This window comes from Crocodylus porosus, unplaced genomic scaffold (assembly GCF_001723895.1).
Source record: "Crocodylus porosus isolate Cpor-Errol unplaced genomic scaffold, CroPor_comp1, whole genome shotgun sequence".
Lineage (NCBI taxonomy): Eukaryota > Metazoa > Chordata > Crocodylia > Crocodylidae > Crocodylus > Crocodylus porosus.
The window spans coordinates 26,512,109-26,534,783 of record NW_017728931.1 but is presented as its reverse complement, the minus strand read 5'-3'; the positions used below and the strand labels follow the sequence as shown (position 1 = coordinate 26,534,783).

The window sequence follows — 22,675 nt, the reverse complement described above, 5'->3', positions numbered from 1 at the left end:
CGGTAATCTTTCCTGCCATGGCAGGGGGTCGGACTAGATGATCTACTCAGGTCCCTTCCGACCCTAGAAACTATGAAACTATGACTTCGCAATAACAACTGTGCAGTCTACGTCTCAGGTACATGCAGCCACTGTTATTTGGGACAGTTTTTCCCCATCATTTCTTGATCTTTTTTCTTTGTTTGACGAAAGAAGAAAAAAATATTAACCATTTATGATATTGTGATATATTATATAGCTATTGTTTCTTTATGTAACTGAAGCATTTGAACTCCAAAGAAGTTAGTTGCTTGGTGGATTAACAACAGCAACAACACATTTCATTTTCTAAACTGAAGTGTGTGTGACAATTTGAATCATATGACTCTTTTCTTAAGATTTTTTTATTATTCCCCAGGAATTGTGGTTAACGGTACTATACTTTATGAAGTTTTACTGCAAAATATGTTTTCCAGACTATCTGCTATTTCTCAAGAAGATTCCTAGGTGGCATTTTTATTTGATGATGCCTTTCTTTTTTAAGAATACATGCCAAACTATAAAACAAAAATGATTTTTTCCCCCGTTCCTTTCTCTGTTGTAGATAATTTGTTGCAACAAATCATTTTATGCTCCAAGCCAGATGTCACAGATAGCATTTTTAAGCACTTTAATCATTGTTTCAGCAGTATGCAGTTGGAAGAAAAGTGTGAATATACAATAGGTAATAGTACGTTTGTTACATATCAGTTCACAGCTGCTGGAAATTTTCTAAATAAAATAGCTACCCAAAGTTATTGATGAAATATCTAATTACCTTTTAAAATAATCTTAAATGTATGAGATGGACAAGCCAAGGCTCATAAAATTAAAATATGCTGAATTTACTATTCATCCATTTTCTAAACAATATTCCCTATGTCCAATAAAAATGAAACTCCTAGTTAATTGGTTCCTCATACAGTACAATAAAATTAATGTTTAGGAGTTAAATACCATAAACTTCCTTAGGCGTATTTGCTGATGTATCTCTGTTTTTTAGTTAGTCAAATGTTTCATTGTTAATGGGGTATCATGTGGACCATATTATAATCTTTCTTGTACTCAGGGTCCATGTGTCTGACTTCTAAAGAGATTGCATGCTAATTTCTGATTTAACTGTGTCAGCTGTATCAGCTGACACACAGGTCATTGACAATCACCAAATCGCAAGAAAAAAAATGATATGGTATGCTTTTATCAGAATGACAAAAATAGGAACCATGTGTTGTTAGGACCACATACTGTAGCTTCTTTGTAAAAATGTTAATCATCTTTTACAGCTACTGTTTGTGTCTTTGAAAAGAGTGATCATATGACTAAAACCTCATCTTCCCTTCCCCCCAAATAAGAAAAGAATATTACAATTGTAGATTGGTATACCAAGAATTGGATGCTTTCTGGTAAAAAAGAGTATGCCTACTAGCCTATGTGAAACTATCACAGTACCAGAAACTGATTGGGACAAAAGTCATGTAGGTTGTCCAAATGCGACATCTCTTTCCAATTCTCACATTGCATGTCTTGTATCTCCATTTCCACATCAGACTGTCAAAAAAAAAAAGTGGGGGCATGGGTATGAACTGAATAGTGGAAACATTGTATATCATAGCTGTGTATACTCGCCTATTCTGCATACTCATCATAAAAATACTTGAGTAATAAAATATGGTTATAATCAATATAGCGAATTCTAGAGCTGGTTAAAAATAGAGGGGGACATCTTAGCTCAGTTAGGAGTAATTTTCAACCTATGATTTTTAAAAAGGCACAATTTTTATTTAACTTTTTTGATTTTTTTTAATTGGTAAATTTTGGGTTTGAAAATTTTTATTTCAGAAAGTTTACATTATTTTCATTTTTCATACTTTCTCTTCTCCCTTTCTCACTCTCTTATTTCTTGTACCCTGGTTGTATTCATTTTTATCACGGAAAAAGGTAAGTAGGCAAATAACAATAAGCTTAAGACCTAAGAAACAAAAAAGCCTACACTTACTTCTTTCCAATTTCATTGAAAAGAAGAAAGGAATTTTTCAGAAAAAAATGTGAAAGTTTTAAATTTAGAGGGAAAAGCCATATTTCACTTAAAATATATTTCAGTCAAATAATTCTGACTGGTTTTTGTTGTGCCATGTAATCAGGTTCAGCCAAAAAATCCCGTCAAAACATTATTATAGAACTACAGAAAATTAGGGTTGGAAAGGACCTCAGGACGTCACATCTAGTCCAACCCCCTGCTCAAAGCAGGACTATCCCCAACTAGATCATTCCAGCTAAGGCTTTGTCAAGCTGGGCCTTAAAAGCCTCCAAGGTTGGAAATTATACCACCTCTCTAGGTAACCTGTTCCAGTGTTTCACCACCCTCCTAGTGAGAGATTTTTCCTAATATCCAACCTAAACCTCCCTTGCTCCAACTTGAGACCATTGCTCTTTGTTCTGTCATCTGTCACCACTGCAAACAGTTTAGCTTCATCCTCTTTGGAATACCCTTCAGGTAGTTGAAGGCTGCTATTAAATCCCCTCTCAGCCTTCTCATCTGCAGACTAAATAAACCCAGTTCCCTCAGCCTCTCTTCAGAAGTCATGTGCTCCAGCCCCTGAAACATTTTTGTTGATGTCTGTTGGACTCTCCCCAACTTGTCCACATCCTTTCTGTAGTGGGGGCCCCAAACAGGACACAGTGCTCCGGATGTGGCCTCACCAGCGCAGAATGGAGGGGCATAATTACTTCTCTCGATCTGCTGGCAATGCTTCTACTAATGCAGCCCAGTATGCTGTTAGCCTTCTTGGAAACAAGGACACACTGCTGACTTATATCCATCTTATTGTCCACTGTAACCCCCAGGTCCTTTTCTGCAGAGCAGCTTCTTAGCCAGTCAGTCCCCAGGCTGTAGCAGTTCATGGGATTCTTCCATCCTAAGTGCTAGACTTTGACCTTGTTCTTGTCAAGCCTCATGATATTTCTTTTTGCCCAATCCTCCAGTTCATCTAGGTCACTCTGAATCCAAGCCTTACCCTCCAGTATCTACTATGTCCCCCCAGCTTGGTGTCATTTGCTAACTTGCATAGGGTGCGATCCATCCCATCTTTCAGATTAGTTAATGAAGTTATTGAACAAAACTGGCTCCAGGACCAACCCCTGGGGCTACTCCACTTGATACTTCCTGCAAGCTAGACATTGAGCCATTGATTACTACCCATTGAGCCTGACAACCCAGCCAGCTTTCTGCCCACCTTACAGTCCATTCATCCAGCCCGTACTTCCTCAGCTTGCTTGCAAGAATGCTGTGGGAGATGGTATAAAAAGCCTTACTAAAGTCAAGGCATATTATGTTTACTTACCCAACATCCACAGAGCCAGGTACCTCATCCTAGAAGGCAATCAGGTTGGTCAGGCATGACTTGTCCTTGATCTAGGGTCAGAAGGGACCTATTAGATCACTGAGTCCCACCCCCTACTGTGGGCAGGAAAGAGCGCTGGGGTCAAGTAACCTCAGCCAGGTGCTTGTCTAATCTCCTTTTAAATGCCTCCAACGTAGGGGAAAGCACCACCTCCCTTGGAAGCCCATTCAGTATTTTGGCAACCCTCACTGTAACCAATTTTTTCCTGATGTCCAATCTAAATCTGCTGTCCTTCAGTTTATGGCCATTGTTCCTAGTAACCCCAAGGGGCGCCCTGGTAAACAGAGTATCTCCTATTCCCTACTGACCCTCCCTCTCCAGTGAGCTTGTAGACAGCCACTAGATCACCTCTCAGCCTTCTCTTGCAGAGGCTGAAGAGATTCACGTTCCATCAATCTGTCTTCATAGGTTCCTACCTGCAGGCCCTCAACCATACGAGTAGCCCTCCTTTGAACCCTTTCCAGGTTATCCACATCCCTCTTGAAGTGCAGCACCCAAAACTGGATGCAGTGCTCCAGCTGCAACCTCACCAGTGCCACATAACAGGGAAGTATCACCTCTCTAGACCTGCACATGATGTACCTACTAATGCAAGCAAGAGTGTGGTTAACCTTACTTATTACCTCATTTTATTGGCGACTCAGGTTCATTTTTGCATTAACAATGACTCCAAGATTCCTTTCTGCTGCTATGCTACTTAGAATGGTATTTCTCAGTCTATAGGTGTACTAGTGATTCTTTCTCCCCAGGTGCAGCACTTTGCAGTTATCTTTGTTAAATTTGGATGTCTGAATCCACCTGAATTCTCTCCTTGCCCTCTAGTGTGTTTACTGTACCCCATAGTTTGGTGTTATCTGTGAATATGGACCAAATGCTTTCTACACGCTCATCCAAATCACTGATGAAGATACTGAACAGTACTGGTCCAAGGACAGAGCCTTGGGGGACACCACTTCCCACATCTTTCCAGGTAGAAACTGATCCATCCACCACCACTCTTTGGGTGCATCACATAAGCCAGTTTTCTACCCACCTGACTGAAAAAATCTGCATTACAGCTATTTAGTTTATTTATAAGAATTGGGTGCAACACTGTGTTTAAAAGCCTTTTTAAAATCCGGGTAAATAATATCTACCTCTACTCCTGCATCTAAGTACTTTGTGACCTGGTCATAAAAAATCCCAGGTTAGTCGGGCAGGATCTGCCTGCTATAAACGCATACCGGTTGCCCCTTAGTATTGTGTTACCCGCTGGCCCCCCACAAATGTAATCTTTAATTATTTTTTCTAAGGTCTTGCCAAAAATAAAGGTGAGGCTAACCGGCTTACAATTATCCGGGTCCTCGTTCCTCCCCTTCTTGAAAATGGGAACCACTTGGCCCTTTTCCAGCCCTCTGGGATTTACCCTTGATGAATCCATGCTGACTGTTCCTAATCACCTTCTCCTCCAAGTTCTTAGAAATGGATTCCTTGAGGATCTGCTCCATGGTTTTTCCAGGGTCTGAGGTGAGGCTGACTGGTCTGTAGTTCCCTGGATCCTCCTCCTTCCTTTGCTTAAAGATGGGCACTATATTGCCCTTTTCCAATCATTGAGGGCTTCCACCAATCACCACGAGTTTTCAAACATAATGACCAGTGACGCTACAATCACATTAAATTTTAATATTAGTATTTTTTGTAGTTTTATAAAGCAGTGGTGCCTACTCTGAAGTGCTAGCAGGCTATTAGAAGACAAGATACTGGGAAAGGATTATAACATGGAAGAGAATAAATGATCTGAGTGAGAATACACAAAATAATTTTAAAATGTAACTGACTAGTAGAATGAACATCTGTTGCTAGCATCTTTTAAAATTATATTTATTCTGTAATTTTATAAAAAAAATATATATTGGAACTAGAATATCTAAGCCACTCCCAGCTGCTCAAGCCTGTTCCTGAATGTCTACTCTGCCTGAATTTTGGGCCTAGGAATATGCAGAACAGATGCAAGTGAGCAGGGCTTATTTCTTGGAGGCATGTCCAGCCTGATGGTTTTGACATCCTGCAGGCTCTTCATAGATTTCATCGACATTAGGGCTGGAAGGGACCTCGAAAGATCATCGAGTCCAGCCCCACGCCCAAAGGGCAGGAAGTCAGCTGGGGTCATAAGTTCCCAACAAGATAAGCATCCAATTTACTCTTGAAGGTGTTCAATATAGATGTTTGAACCACCTCCTCTGGCAGGCTGTTCCGGACCTTGGGAGCTTGGACAGTAAAGAAATTATGTCCAGCCTGAAATGGTCTTGCAGTAGTTTATAACCATTCAACCTTATCATCCCTTGGGGCGCTCTGGTGAACAAACGTTCCCCCAGATACTGGTAAACTTTATCCCTGATAAACTTATAGGTGGCCATCAGATCACCCCTGAGCCTGCGTTTTCCAGGCTAAAGAGCCCCATGGCTCTCAGTTTGTCATTGTAAGGTCTGTTTTCCTCACCTCTGATCATGCACGTGGCTCTTCTCTGGACTTTCTCAAGCTAAGTTCTTAGGAGTCTCCACAGATATTGCCTCTTGTCTAAATGAGAAAGTTGCACTGATTTAATTTAAGAAGTAATTTTAAACTGATTTGTGTGAAATTTTATACAAATTTTAACTAGGCTTCATTTAGTTTTGTTTAAGTTGAATAAGGTTTAGTTAAAACCAAACTCAAATAAGCCATTCTTTAACTGAAGAGAGAGGTTTGTTTGGAAAAGTAGAAAGTGACTTAAGTTATCAGAACAATTTTCTCAAATGGACTGGGTTTTTGAAGGTTGATCTTTGGGGGACTGTGGAAGGCGTGTTTAGAGATGAAGCACTTGCATGATATACAGGAACAGGATAGAGATTCCAAGCAAAAGGAACACCATGGAGCATGATGTGAAGGTGCTTATATGAGAGAGAAACAAAGAGGGAGCAGTGGGAAAGGGTCAGGTCTCAAAAGTAGAATGACAGGTGAACAATGATGATTGGAGAGGATGGAGTTGATGGCCCAGGGGGTCCTTTCCCATCCTGAGCTCCTGTGTAGGCAGAAGAACAAATGAGCATCTTTGTAAAATAGGATGAAGGGTTTGAAATGGATGTGAGAAGGAAAGTATTCAGCCCTGATCTTTATACATGAAATGTCCAGAAAGTACCTATGTGACTGAAGCTTGAGTCTTTTCAGCAAAAGTGATTTAGGTATTTAAGATTAAAGGGTCACTGGAAATTGATGGAACCAAGGCTGATGACTCACTTTTGGAAACTTTATCCTTCAGGTTTTTAGAGACAGCACTGGATTCTCATGAGATGTTGCTAGTTTGTCCCTTTTTTTCTTATACCCTCAAGTAGCTCCATTCTCCCATAATTCTAACCTCTTTTCTCATCAACACTCAGTACACTGCTTTGGCGATGGCAGCATTCACAAACTAACTTTCAATGATTATTTTTTGTCTGTTCAAGATAGATGATCTTCTCCAGTGTCTGCAGGTCATCCAAAGACAATTCCACTATTCCTCGCTTGTGTTAGTGTCCCACAAAAGACACCTCATTCTCCATCTCTCACAAATCCAACCTGTACTCAGCAGCATTCTTCTCTAATTCCTTCATCTCCTAAGTAACCTTAAGGTCCCATATTCCATCCACTAACATCTTCTTTCTCCTAACTTTCTTCTCCACCAAAGATACTCAAGTAATCTTTTGAGGGATATTCCTACAATTGACCTCCGAGACTGAGCCGCCAATTCTCTGCTTAACACCCTACCTTTTACAACCTCACAATTACCTCTTCAACCCTTTTCACCTCTCTCCCATGCCTTGTCATCATTGCATGCTCTTTCTTGTGGTCTGTCTCTCTCTTCTTAGTGTCATGTCTGAATAATATTATTTATCTAAGCAATACTTAAATTATGGGAGGATGGGAGTAACTATTTTTATAGAAGAAGAATTTACCAAATAAATCACTTCTGCTTTTGCTTTTGTGATGTGCATTCCACCCCTTGTCCCATTCCAGATTCTGGCATGCCATTCATTCTAAAAAATAGAAATAATAATAACCTGACTTTATTACTTACTTAATAGGAAAAATCCAATAGCTATAGTTGATAGTTTATAATTTAAGAGTCTTACATAATCCATCAGTTTTTGTAGTTGTTTGAAAGATTGAGGAGATTAGTATCTAAGAATTCCTGCCAGATTGTAACACAGGAGTATGTCATGATTGAATTTTGTTGATTGGATACAGTATAATTTGATTTGAAAATGTGTTAATATGTTTCAAATAGTACAAACTTGAATGGCTTGGTAACAGGCTATTTCAAATACCTTCTTCCACATTTGAGAAAATTCCCAGCACTTGGGAGATGTTGCAACAACTCTTTTTATAACGAAAAATGACATTCATTGAAGTATTTATGAAATGGTTAAGAGATGCATTCCTCAGAATTAAATACTAACTACAGCTGCTCAGACAAAATCTAAGTATTAGTCTGGGGGAAATGTTAAGGACATCTCAAAGAGCAGTCTTGAGAGAGAGAGACTACTGTGCAGTTTTAAGAGGCAGAAGACGTATCCTGATCTCCTATTGTGTGTAAAGGTATCATTAGAATAATTGCATCTCTGTTTTCCCCTTCAATACTTTGCTTTATCTGCTAAATTAGTAGGGTGTTGCTACATGTTACACTTACCACAGGCTAACTGCACTTACAATGCTAGCATCCGAGAATTCAAGCAATGAAGCACATGCTAAGTACCATTGTAGCATAGTGGGAAGGAAAGCCACATGTTTGTTGGGCTCTCCCTCCCTCCCCATCCCTGCACTGGAGTCGGTTCAAAGCTTCAGTGCAGGCCTGGGTCTGAGAGTGAAACTGGCACAGCATGGGAGGCAGTTCAAGCCCATGCACTGCACAGGAACTTGTTCAAAACTTCAGTGCAGTGCAGTGGTTGGGACCAGTTCCCTTTCCATGCTGGTGTCAATCCCAGCTTGCCTCCGCACCCCCACCCCTCAAGTTGAACATGGTGCTGTGCTGTGCTTTAACAGAGCTTTGCAGTGGTGCTGTTGTCATCTCAGAGCTGAGACTGAAAATCAGCTGATTTTGTCTAAATACGAACTACAGCTGCTCAGACAAAATCTAAATCAGTTGATTTTCAAGCTATGTATATACATTCAAATGACCTGGGAGAATTTTCCCAGGTTTTTTCTCCTGGTAGAGAAACTTACCCAGAGATGCTTCAATAGGCATTCAAATGCTGAGGCCCTGAAGAGTGGAGAGCTTCTATTGTGCAGCCATGGAGACCCTGTGCCCACATCTCTCCATGTGCTTCAGGCTTCCTGAGTCTGCCTGGCAACAGATCACAGCAATGCTGATTGGCTGACCCAGACTGCCCATGGTCATCCTGTTTTGCTGTGCAGCACAATGTGGAGATTGTGAAGGGAGAGTGTTTGAGAGCAGCAGAGTGCAGAGAGTGACACACTGTCTCCTTGGGGAGGGAGCAGAGAAGCTGGAGAACCATATTTCTCTTCTGAGAGAAGCCATGTACAGACTTTGCTCTCTCAGGAGAAATTGGTTAATCCTAATTGTTACCAGGTTGTTTTTCTCCAGGAGTGGCCATTTTTACCCTGGGAGAAAAAGCCTGAACATCTGTGCATTTGTAATTTCCCTGCAAGAACAGTGAAAGTCTGTGCAAGGCCTAAGTCTCAGTCCTGGGATCACACCAGATCCAGTTTCAGAGGAAGTACAGTAAAATCCCTGTAATCTGGTATTTTACTAACTGGCACACTCTAGTAACCATCTGGATGCAGGGGGGCAGGGGGGGAAGCTTGCATGTGATGGCCACCGCTGCCACCCACTATGCTTTGCTGTTGCCGCTCCTTGTGCAGCTGCCATCACCCCTCTGCCCCTTGCTCTACATGCAGCCACCACTATCTATCTCCCCTCACCCACACTCTGCATCCAGGCAGAAACCCTGTGCCCTCTGATAACCGGCATTTTTACATTACCAGCACCCCCCATTCCCCACTCATAGCAGGATTTTTACTTAGCTTGCATTTAGATTGTAATAAGTATTAGCATGGAACTGCTCAAAAAACTTTCAAGGTCATATTAATGCTTACTGGGTGCATCTATGTGTGCTTTACTGCAGAGTTGACTATCTCTGCAGTAAAGCATCAGAGTGAGTGTGTCTACAAGTGATGCTACGTTTGTTGTAGCAACATGCTATGGCAACACAGTGTCAGTGGGCACAGACCATGATGCCGCAGCTACATCACCATAGTGACATACTCTGTCCATATAGCGTGTCGCTATGGTGATATGGGGCTAAAAATAACTGTGTGGTACTGGCATGGCACAGTAAAGGCTGTTACTGCGCAATAGGGGCATGTGTAGATGTGCCCAGTCTACATGTGTGTTGATGTTAGTTTCATAGTTAGTAGGGTCAGAAGGGACCTGAGCAGATCATCAAGTCTGACCCCCTGCCATGGCAGGAAAGAGTACTGGGGTTAAACGACCCCAGGAAGGTGATTGTCTAGTCTTGTCTTAAAGACCCCCAGGGTAGGAGCCAGCACCACTTTGCTTGGAAGTTGGTTCCAGATCCTAGCCGCCCTGACAGTGAAGTAGTGCCTCCTGATGTCTAATCTGAATTCACCCTCTGCCAGATTGTGACGGTTATTTCTAGTCATTCCTGGTAGTGCTCGGGGGAACAGGGACTCCCCCAGTGCCTGCTGGTCCCCTCTGACTAGTTTGTAACAGGCCACTAGTTCCCCCCTCAGTCTTCTTTGTGGAGGCTGAATAGGTTCAGGTCCTGTAGCCGCTCCTCGTAAGGCCTGCCCTGCTGCCCCCGATCTTGTGAGTGGCCCTTCTCTGGACCCTCTCCATGTTGTCCACATTCCTCTTGATGTGCGGCGCCCAGAACTGGACACAGTTCTCCAGCTGCGGCCTGACCAGTGCCGCATAGAGGGGGAGTATCACCTTCTTGGACCTGCTTGAGATGCATCTGTGGATGCATGACAAGGTGCGGTTGGCCTTCCTGACTGCAACCCCACACTGCCGGCCCATGTTCATCTTGGCATCACAATAATGACTCCAAGATCATTTTCTTCCTCTGAACCGGCGTGAAGGGAGTTCTCCAGCCTGTATGTATGGTGTTGGTTCTTCCTCCCCAGGTGCATCACCTTGCACTTGTCAGTGTTGAATCCCATCCTACTCTTGTCTGCCCACCCCTGTAACCTGTCTAGGTCTGATTGTAGTCTATTCCTTCCTTCTAGTGTGCCCACATCCCCCCACATCTTAGTGTCATCAGCAAATTTGAACAGGGTGCTTTTTACCCCCTCGTCCAAGTCACTAATGAAGATGTTGAACAGTGCAGGCCTGAGGACCGAGCCCCACATCCCTCCAGTTCAAAAATGACCCATCCACTACCACTCTCTGGGTGCAGCCCTCCAGCCAGTTGGCAACCCATTTGGCTGTGTAGGTGTCGACATCACAGTCCCTCAGTTTTTTAATAAGAATGGGGTGAAAGACAGTGTCGAAGGCCTTCTGAAAGTCCAGGAAGACTATGTCCACTGCTACCTCTGCATCTAAGGATTTGGTGACCTGGTTTTAGAAGGCCACCAAGTTGGTCTGACAGGACTTGCCTCTAATGAACCCGTGTTGGTTGCCCCTAAGCATAACCTTCCCCTCTGGCCCCTCGTGGACATGTGCCAGAATAATTCTCTCAAAAAGCTTCCCCAGGATCAAGGTAAGACTAACTGGCCTATAGTTTTCTGGGTCCTCCTTCCTCCCCTTTATGAAGATGGTAACCACATTGGCCCTTTTCCAGTCCTTTGGCACCACACCAGAGCATCATGAGTGCTTGTAAAGCTGTGCCAGGGGTGCCGCAGTGACCTCAGTAATTCCCTCAGCACAATGGGGTGGAGATCATCCACAATAAACTAAGTAACTCAGCCATAGGACAGTACTGTCAGGAACAGTACTATCTTATGGCCAAGTACTATATTGCACCAAAACCCATGTGTAGATGATGACCGGGTTTTTGCACCTGGTCAGCCCAGCCAGCTAGGGGCTTGCTTCACCCCAGTTGAAATTGCTGCTGTCCTGGTCACATGTATAGACACTGTACCTAAAAGCAGTTGACTCCAGTGCAAACTGCTCTGGAGTTTATTGCATCACCTTAATTTCATAGGTAGATGCACTCACTTCAATCTAAATATAACATGCTAAATGTAATGTGTAATGGTACCATAAGCACTTCAGAAAATAACCTTTCTTTTATCATGTATTTGTATAAAGGATCATGAAGAACTCTTGATTTCTCTGAACATTACTGTATATGACTTAAACTTCCACAAAATTGCACTGTAGGTTCAGTGGGAGACAGGGCAGGGTTAATATAGTTATGCGTTAGTTATGTAGACTAGTCATAGCAGATTTAGAGTGATAGGTAATCTTGGGAAACAAAGGCTAGCAGAGGCATGACCAATTGCACTCAATAAAAAGAATGAATTGTTTTTAGCCTAATTCTATTATAGACCAAAATAATACTGAAGTAGCAAAAAGAAGAAAAAAAGATTTCCAAAAAGTTCATGGAGGGACCTTAAAAGCTTTTAAGAATTGTTTTCTGTTTCTTGTTCTTTAAAAATACTTTGAGGGAACTGAAAAAGCTGAAAAAAAATAACGAACCTGAAGCAGAGAAGATCTTGGTTCTACACAGCTTACAGTTCTGCAAGAATTTCAACCATGAAATAACTTTTTTTCAATCAGCGAAATTAAATGTGAAATAGAATCCTAAATTAAATCAAATGCACTATGAAAAATGTGAAACAATAGCATATTCTGGTTAAAAATCAAACCAGAACAGAAAGCATTTTTTTTTCTAAAAAAAAGTGGACTAGAGGCTGATGTGGGAAGTTAGGCACCATGGTGCATGAAGTTAGGCATCTAGACCCTAAGATGTGGGGAGAAGTGAGCACACTAGAAGAGAAGGACAAGCTACAACTAGGAAGAACCAGCATCATACCTACAGGCTGGGGAACTCCCTTCTCATCAGCACAGAGGCAGAAAAGGATCTTGGAATCACTATTGATTCCAAGATGAACATGGGCCGCCAGTGTGGGGAGGCAGTCAGGAAGGCCAACCATACCTTGTCATGCATCCACAGATGTATCACGAGCAGGTCCAAGGAGGTGATCCTCCCCCTCTATGCAACACTGGTCAGGCCGCAGTTGCAGTACTGCGTCCAGTTCTGGGCACTGCACTTCAGGAGAGATGTGGACAACATGGAGAGGGTCCAGAGGAGGGTCACTCGCATGATCAGGGGGCAGGAGGGCAGGTCCTATGAGAAGATTCTTGGTTCATGGTCTTAGCTTTAAGATTACTGGGCTCTGTGTCCTTGGAGAGTAATTTTAGCTTAATTCAGCAAAGCCCGTACGTATATTTTCAACATTCATCATCCATGTAAGTTCCTTAACGTAAAGCATTGCTTAGTTGTTTGCTAAATCCTGGCATTATTTTTATTTATTATTTTATTATTTTTATGGGCTCCACTTTGCCTATCAGTGAATAGGTTTACTAATACTGATTCATCGTACAGGGGAGCTGCAAGATTTAATGTTTACAAGATGCTGAGATCCTTGCATGAAAAATTCTATACAAGAAGAGAGCATTGCTGAAGGATAATTTAAACATTAGTTGCTTTCCTGAAAGCATATATCTAAATTTTACCACATGTCCTGCTTATAATATTTAAAAAAAACCTGGAGTATTTTTTCCCCTGTTCATCTTTTTCTGGAGTTTTTGATTTTGTCATCACAAAATGTTATTTTCTAATACTTTATAATGATGATATCTAATGTTCTGCAAGGTCCTTTTAATTGCCCCCCCCCCAGTTTGTTCAACAAATATTATAGGGAAACTTCAGCATGCTTGTTGAAACAAAGGTACTGCAGCCTCAGGTAGCATCTTTCCTCATCTGCCCTAATCTTATTTCAAATGGCTCAATCTATGCTGCACTAATCATACATGTTAGCAGATCATTGATCTGATGATCTTTATTCATTGAGTGGAAAGGGTCATTTTGTCATCTGGACAAACATTTTGTCAATTGGAGACAGAATATAATCCACCTTCCTCTTGGTTTGATTAATAGGAGGACAAATAAGAGTCTGTTTAACAGACAGATATTTAAGGACAAATCAGAAATGTCTATTTCCTTTTCAGAATGAAACATGTCTCTCCTTATTGACTTTTGCCATCACAGATAGCAAATGAACATTTTCCATGAAAAGTATATCCAATCTTTAGAACTGTTATTTTACTCCTGTTTAGAGTGAACTGCCTAGCACAATGCAGTTTCTGGCCTTAAGCTATCTCAGTTTTACTAAGCAGCAAAGCTTCTGACCTTTTTATCTAATCTCTTTGACTTCACCCTTGACTTCATACACTTATCCCTTTTGCGGGATCCAGGCCTGACTCCGTAAAATAAGATTGCCTTCACCAAAGAGGAGATGTAGCATTCAAGAGAGTGTCAGTTCTTGTTCACATAAATCCTAATATTTGATCTACATGAGGTTCAGTTTACTAACAATGATCTCAGTTTGGTTAACTTCATATTCTGGACAAGCCTGTAAATTTGTCCCCTTCTAACGCTGTGATCTTATCAAGGTTGTACTGTTTTCCTTTTCTTCTCCCTCTCTCTCTTTTTTCATTCTCTTTTTTGAAGTATAGCCCTCTGATCAATGTGCACTTCTTTCCATTTCCCTAAATACATCATGAAAAAGGATGAGGTTTCCGCCTTAATTGCTTGTGCCTTTTATTCACATTCCTCTCTCAGCCAGAATTGTGAAAAGAGTGTTAGTAAAAGGCTGCACAATAGAGCTTTTCATTAGGCCTCAGCAAGGCACACAAAAGAAGGCTTTTGGAAAGAGTGAATGCAGGACTTTAATTTGCAGGTGGAGAGTAGATAAAAGGTGCTGACGCCTCTATTATTCTCTTACTTAGGTGACCCTTACCCTGTTCAGCTGATCCCAACTACCATGGCAGCTGCTGCCGCAGCAACACCAGGCTTAGGCCCACTTCAACTGCAGGTAAGTCTGGAAACAATGCAGAAGAGGCAAAGGTTAAGTAAATATGGAAAACAGTTTTCTATTCCATTAGAACACAATGAAACGCAATGTTTTTGGTGCATTCTTTTCATTTAAAATTAGCGTCTGAAGCTAAAATAAGTGCAAGCCATCTCAGGTTTTCCATTACCAGTAGGAACATATATATTTTTTACATCTATGTTAATTTTGATTTTTAGATTTGTGCTTTTAACTCTTAACAGGAAAAAAACAAACTTGCTTTTATTTTACATTACAGTGTCCTAGAAACTGCGTATGCGTCAACAGTAACTATTCGCAGACAGAAAAGGCCTGCCCTGATAAACGCTTTTAAACTGCTTAAAGATCACTTACCACAGTTATGTCTTTCTAAGCTATAAGCTCTTCAGGGCACTAACTGCACCCCCTACATAGTTTTAAGTTACTCAGCATAGTGTAGGTGCTGCTGTAATGCAAGTAATTAATACTTTTACTAATTTAACACTATGGCATTACAAAACTGTGTTATAAAAATATTATAGAATCTTGTTTGAGCCATACTAAACAGCTATTCCAGGACCCAGACTGGGACTAGAGATAATGAATAGCTGATCAAGGATCTGAATCAGATTTTTGCAGATCTTTTCCAAATCAAAATGACCAGATTTAAGCCCACTGAATTTTAAGAAGTGTGATAGCTGGAGTTGGAATTTTGTGTTTTGGCATATGTAGTTCACTGCTAGAAATGGGCCTGGAAAAAGTTTTTGGATAAATGGGATCCAGATCCAAATCATTTATAGCTCTTCAAAAACCTGACTGTTTATTCTTTTGTAAAACCAGATTCACCACTGAGTATGTACCTCTCTATTCATTACCATTTGTCAGGCCATGTGGGATATTCAGTACTTGCTTAGAAGAGCTGAACATTTTCAAAACTATGTGCACACTGCTACATTTTTAAATTACACTAGGTTAATCCTTTTGGTTCAGCTAGCACAGGAAAAGATGGGAGACAATTCTGATAGGGCTTTTTATGGAGTTAGTCAGTTGAGTTTTACGGAAATAGCTGCCAGTGTGTAAGCTGACACATTCTGTGCACCACAGAGGTTAATACATTCATTCCTATTGTGCCTTTATATGAAAAGCTACACTGTGTGTTAGTTTCTGATTCTATGAGCTACAAATAACATGAGTAGTTTAAGTGCCACAGGGCTATAAAAGCTCCTTGAAGGAGTTTTAGTTTGCTGTCCTTACAGCTGTGGAGTGAAGTACTGGGCTCCATGTAGCTCCACGGCTCTGCAGGAAGCGCTGCTGGCAGCCTGGAAGCAGTCTGGGAAAGCAGGCTCCGCCCAAGAAAAGCGACTGATCTTCCCCCCACAAACCAGAGCCTGCCTGCCTGCCTGCATGAACTTGTGTGGGGGCCCAATCCTTCCCTCTATGGCTGCAGTGCCCCCCAGGACCGCTCAAGCTGGGTGCCTGTGGGTGGGTGTCACCTGGAGCGGGGAGCCACTGCTGCCACAGAGAGAAACACTGGCCCCCCACAGCAACCCAGGGACCACTCCACTTTGCCAGCAGCTTACCTCCTCCCCCCACCCCACCAGAGAGGTAGGTAAGTCAGCAGGGTATGTGCACGACATGGGGGTTTAATCAGACCTAAATTGAAGTGGTGTTTTTTAAAACCTACCACTTTGATTTAGGGCCCCCATTTCATCTACACACACCCCAAGATCTCTTTCAGCACTTGCTCAGAATTGTTCTGATATAAGCAAGTCATAAAAGGAGCTGGTAAGGCCTTGTCTTCCATTTCAGGACTAGTGTTGGCTTGTAGTTTGACAGATGCTGAACCAAAGTTATCTGAGTTGAAGGTAGGATGGGAATGACCATTTCACCATAGAAAATGTGGAAAGTACTGTAGGTCTCATGTGTCTGTGCTGGTGAACATGAAGGGAAAAAAAAAGATTGAGCAAGTTTACATATGTTGTCTTGTTCAGCTGTGATTCTGCCTGGGACTGAAGCAGGAGTTGGTAGTCAGTCAATGGATGAAAAATTGAATCACTAATTTTCACAGGTCCCATAAAAATCCCAAGTTTAATATCTCTAAAGCCATGAGTATATTATGAAAAAAATTAGAAATACTGCTTCATTTTGAACACTGATTCACTTAGCAGCATCAGGAACCTGGCTTCTGTTACCATTTTAAGCATCTATTTTGATTCTGAATCCAAAATGGGTATCTAACTTTAATGCCAGAGGAGCTGAATCAGACTGAGAAACATCTGACACATTGTTTTGACATTCTCACTTATTGGGACTCAGTAGCTCAGAGTTTAGGTACTGGATTAAAGAGTGTTATAGCCCTCAAGAACTAGATAAAGTCCAGCGTACATCAAAGAAGAGTGACTCTTGGATAACCTATGTGAAATATATTGCTGGTCTGAAACCAGTTCTATGCTGCATAAGTGAATGTGTAGCAGTTAAACTCTGGGACATCATTTTGGAGAGGTATTTTCTCTTACTTTGGAAATTTATCTACAAAGTATGTAACAACAATTTTTCACTGAAAACACCCAGGATGTCCCATGATCCTGGGTCAAACTTCTCTTCACACAGTCTCTCCACTTTTTTCCTATTACTTACTCCTTCAGATTGTGGGTGCAGACAGAAGTTACATTTGTTGCATGATCAGCCCCTTGAAAGCACTCTACAGTTATGCCCTCACAGAAGTTCACAGCTACAGAGTGCTTTAAAAGTGCCTGATTGCATAACAATCTAAATCCTCATTATATGAGGGTTCAGATGAAGGTGCTGCGAAGTGGAGCACCTTCATTAACATCTGTCAGTGCACATTTGTGTGCGGAGTGCCCTTTTGTGTGCTAACAGCCATGTCTTTTTCTATGGAGGTCAAAAAGTGACACAGTTTCATGGCAAGAAATAGCAAGAGATTTTGTCACTTGTAGTCAGGGTCTGATACACTTGTTAGCTTTATTTTCATGGACACAAAGGCATCATTTTGTTTTGTTCTTCTAGTGGGATGATAAACATGCAATGGTTATCCCATTATGAAAACCTAAGTGGATAAAGAGCACTAGTAGTGGAATTAAGGTACCTGTACTACATACTATGAAGTAGCTATATCCCACTTTAGATGACCCTACCAAATTTACCTTGCAGGTAAATTGAAGTGACTTTGCTGCACTCTGTAGAGAAGAATAGTCAACATGTGTTAATTTTCCTATGATAAAAATACAGAAAACAAAAAAACAACTTTTTTCTCAGTGAAATCATAGGCCAGATTATATTCCACCTATTGGGTATCTCAAGCTGGAAACAAATATTCTGATCTACTTCATGGACATCTAACACATATTGATGGGTTGTCATTCCCCAATGTCAGTCCTCTGCCCCTCCTGGGGTTTAAGGGGTGTCACTGCACTTATCATGCTAGTGCTTTGCAGTCAGGCTGCCCCTAGGTCTGTGGCCATATGCAAGGGGAGTTCCCCTCTCTGCACATACAGGCACATCGGAACAATGATTCCCCTGCCTTGGTGTGCAAGCAGGAGTGGGGTAAAGCATCCAGCACTTACAGATGTATGTTGGGAGAATGATTCCCCCAGTGGTGGTCTGCAACACAGGGGAGGAACTCCCCTTTCCACTTGCACATAGCCCCTGATTCAGGGGTGGCAGCTTGTTGGATGCACTCTCTGGCACTCGGTGCACTTTCCTTGTTGCTGTCTCCAGACTGGAGCACCATGTGCAAACGGAGTTGGGAATCTCTAGGGGAATTCCCTTCTCTGTGCTTTGCAGACATATTCCAGGGTGATCCCTTCCTGGGAGAGTCCTCCATGCCTGACATGGGAGGTTGGGGTGGGGGGCATGTCTGCAAGTGTGGGTTTTCCCGCTTGCAGGCACATGCTCCAAGTTGGGGTGAGGCACCCAGGACCATTTTCTCCCAGGATTGGGCCCCTGAGGTGAGGGATGTGTCTGCCTGGGGCAGCAAGAGTGCAAGTTGTCATTGGCAACCCACAGTATCCTACCCCTGGTGAACAGATGTGAGCTGCAAAAAGATGGCACAAATTGTTACTGTCTTTGTTGGTGCCACAGAAGTTAAATGTTTGTGGCTCAACAAAGGGCTATGACATCTGTTCACTTGTTTTTTGGTGCCATAACAATTTATACAGTGGAACAAAATTGAATATCTGTTTGCAGTCTAAGTGACACCTAGGTGTCTGAGTTTAAAGGCAGGCCCATTCCACTCTGTTTGAGTCCCTGAGATACTGTTAATGAGTCTAGTTTTGTTACACACTTAAATCTTAGCCTTACGTCTAAGGTTATAAAAAGACATTGCCAAATGAAGCAGATGAGTTGAGTTGTGCCAGGATGTGTCCGAACACAGCTGATCCACCTCATTGGGTGAAATAGACATCACCTGTTGTCTTGCAGGCAGAGCCATCCTTAGGGGTGTGCGGGGCCCAGGGCATATCAGCTTGTGCAGGGCCCGGGGGCAAGGGGAAGGGTGGTGAGTGGCCAGAGCTGGTGGAGCTGGGGGAAGACGGGGTGGTGAGCAACTGGAGATGGTGTAGCTGGGGGCTGAGGGGGCAGCAAATGGCTGGAACCCGCAGTGCTCAGCAGCAGCAGAACCTGCAGCAGCAGTGCATGCCCATGGCAGGACCTGTACAGCACTGTCCACGGGGGCCCCCAAAGTGCAGGGCCTGGGGCAGTTGCCCTTATTTGCCACCCCTCAGGCATGGCCCTTCCTGCAGGGTTGGGACTCTGCCACTCCTGGGAGTGGCCACAACCCAATCTTGTACGAAAACACGCAGGATGCCCCTCTGCTAGTAGAGGAATGTCTGGGGAATCCTGGGTGTCCCTGTTTGCTGATGAGCATTTATCTTTGCAAGCAGGGAAACTCAGGGTCTTTCTATTTGTAGAAGCACATGCCCAAAAAATCCCAAATGGGGGAACCCAGGCAGACACTCCTGGGGCTTCAGGGGCATACAGGGGATTCCCAGGGCAACTGGAGACTACAGGCAGCTCAGGAGTGTGTGTGCTCTCCTGCCTTGAAACAAACAGATGTCTACCACAAAATAACAGCACAAATTCATGCCACCTAAGTCATGGCTATAAATTGTGGGCATTTGTGGCACGACAAGGAGTATGGACATCTGTTTGCTTGGCCTTTGTGCCACCATAAAAATGTTTCTGGTGGCACAAAGGCAACACCTGTTTGCATGCTAAATCACTGAATGAAGCAAGGAGGAGAAAGACCTACTCCGGCTGAGTTAACAGTTTTCATGGACTTGAGCAGAGTGGAATAGGATGACACTTAGGATATAGGCAGACATAACAATTGTAGCACTATCACAGGATGCAGAGGATAACTATATGAGCTGTTGGGGTGCAACTGTTACATTTTTATTGTTCTATAGTTCTAGAAGTGTTGCAAAACCTTCAACTTTTAACCCTGTCTTATTCAGATTCAAGGTTAGGATGATTTTTCTTACTTGTATCACTACAGGATCATGCAGATGTAACAGCTGTAGCTGCATAACAGCTGATGTATGCTCCCAAGCAGCAGACTTTTGTCTATATCCGTAGATAATAAGTACCACTTAGATGCCTAGTAGGTGGAATTGGATCTGGCCCATAGCTTTTGTTTTGAAAGCCCCTTGCTAACATAACCCTGGAAGGTCAGTACTTTGAAGTTAACTAGTTAGCATTATTTGGTTAGCTTTGCTGGCAGTTTCAGAGGAAAGGTTAATGAGACTAAAACATGTAGAAGCATGGAAACTAAAACAACCTTCACATGGAGCCTTCACATTGGTAGAAATCTGAGAGGAAGTAGATTGCTGTGGCCTTGCTGAAGAAGATTAAATTAATACCATTTGTGTCTCTTCTGTGGAGACGAGAATTCAGGTCTGTTAATTCAGCATCTTTCACTCTCACTAACTTCTCTTTAAAAGGCAATTGTCAGTGTGAAATGTTTCATTAGAAAGCATGGCTTCTTTCTAATAAAGCATATTTATGGTAGGGAGTGATTTTTGCCATATTCAGTTACTTGGGTTCAAATCTTCATATGTATTTAAGTACTAAGATCTACCTGGGCTAATCACAGTGAAGTGTTTAACAGAGAACAGGGGTACTAATCATTGAAGATGAGTGGTGTTCCATTTCAGATGAAGAAGAGCTAGATAGACTGAAGGTTATTTTGGCCTTTAATATATAGCTTGCAGGTACTTGATCTTGACCTGGCATCTAAAGTTGATTAAATAAAGCTGGTGACTTGAAAGGTCTGAGTTATTGTATAATTAGTGTATAGAGTTCATTTGAAGATGGTTCTTTCACAAGGTGGGCAAAATACAGCCTGCAAGCCAGATCCAGCCCACCAAGGGATTTTTTTATGGCCCACAACAGGTCCCTGAGCCCTACCTGGCCTAGGCACAGGGAGCAGCCCAGGCTACAGTGCATGCGGCTAATCCCACTACCCCTGGGCACACGGTGATGTTGGGTCAGAATAGCAGCTGGATTCGCTTCCCGGAAGTGGTGGTTTCTTCTAGCTGCCACTGCCATTCTTCATCCCTGCTGCCAGGCCTAGCCCCACTGCTTGGGCCCTAGCTCCATGCTGTTACTGCCCCATGATCCCAGGGTCTCACAGCCAAGCAAATGGATTGGGGCTGTAGGCGGGTTGGGAGCAGCATCTGGAAGTAGGACCAAGTAGGTAGGACTAGGGCCAAGGCCCTTGGGCAGTGACAGCATGGGGCTGAGGCCTGAGCGGAGCCACAATCTGCTCCCCACATGCCCCTGAGAGGGCACTGGTTCTGTGGGCAGGGGTATGCAGGAAGCAAATTGAGGCTCTGACCTGGGCCCTAATGCTGTGCTGACACTGCCCTACAATCCCAGTCCCACCCACCCATCATGCTCCCAGACACTGCTCACTGCCTGCTCGTGGCACCATCCCACCCATCTGTCCACGTGGATCACAGCCAGTTTCCATAGACACCTCAGGATCATGGGGTGGTGATCTGGGGCAGAGCCACAATCTATTCTCCACCTGTGGAGCTGGTATCTGTTGCAGGGGCATGCAGGGAGACGATTACAACTCTGCCCGGTCCCCAGCCTGACTCATGGCCCCAAGATCCTAATCCCAGCTCTGGTCCTGCTCCTCTGCTCCCAGATGCCACTACCTGCCCGCCTGTGGCCCCATCCCATCTGCCCAGCCATGTACAAGACAGAGTCATTTAGGATGTGTTGGTGAGCTGTTGTGTTTGGGGGTGGGAGGTACAGACCTGGTGTGCTCACCAAAACTCCCTAAGTGGCCCTCCGACCCAAATAATTGCCTACCCCTATTTTTTCACATATGGACTAGAAGCTGTGGGATTTAAGTTCTCTCACTTCGCAGATGGATAGTTAAGCCTATTAAGTTAAATATCATGTGCTTATGATGGAGATAAGTGAAAATTAAATGATATGGGCGTGATTATTCTAAAATCATTGTTAAGCATTTGGGTATACTTAGTGTGAATTAGATGTTTCTCAGAGCCTGAACAGATTCTGTCTGAGATGACTTTTCTTACTTTCTTTTCTGACACAACCTGACTCCTGAGTATTTATTAAACAACACAAAGCAACTGCCTTGATAGCTAGATCCAAAGAGGACAATCTATACCCCATCTTGGTTGTCTGATCATGAGATTATGACAATGACTGATTAATTGGCAGTAATACAAGTGCTGTATACACAAGTAGCTAACTATATTGAAAAGTGATGCCGAATGCATAATGACAGCTGCCTGTATACAGTTACTGTATGTGCATTTTGTGTCTTTTCAAAACAATATGACAGTCTGATGTAATACATACTCCCTGCAAACATCTGCTGTTGGGGAAAAATACAATCAATAGCTTAAAGTACTCACATTCAAACTTTGTTTTTTCATCATCATAGCATGACAAAAGATTACATGCTTTTTTGATTGTGTTAATTTGAACCTGTTAATACACAAATAAATGGAAACTTATGCTAAAAAATTCAGTGCGAAAGTATTATGACTATTGTTCTCCATCTTTAAAGGCCAATCACTTGAGAAGTTCACATTAAAATAAAGTTGCATATTCTTTTTGTGCATGTTTTGCCTCTCCCTGTATGCTGTTGAAGAAATGCTCTTATTGATTCCTGAGTGTTTGGGTCC

The 22,675-nt window shown here is 42.7% G+C and overlaps 1 protein-coding gene across 12 annotated transcripts in view; it reads left to right on the top strand.

Annotated features, from left to right (window-relative positions):
- Window positions 1–22,675, top strand: part of SOX5 (SRY-box 5) — a 549,709-nt gene that overhangs the window by 428,534 nt on the left and 98,500 nt on the right. For all 12 annotated transcript variants that reach the window (XM_019544450.1, XM_019544448.1, XM_019544444.1 and 9 more), the window contains one exon: window positions 14,410–14,495. In XM_019544450.1, coding sequence (XP_019399995.1) covers window positions 14,410–14,495 — 86 coding nt within the window. The remainder of the gene's footprint in view (window positions 1–14,409; window positions 14,496–22,675) is intronic.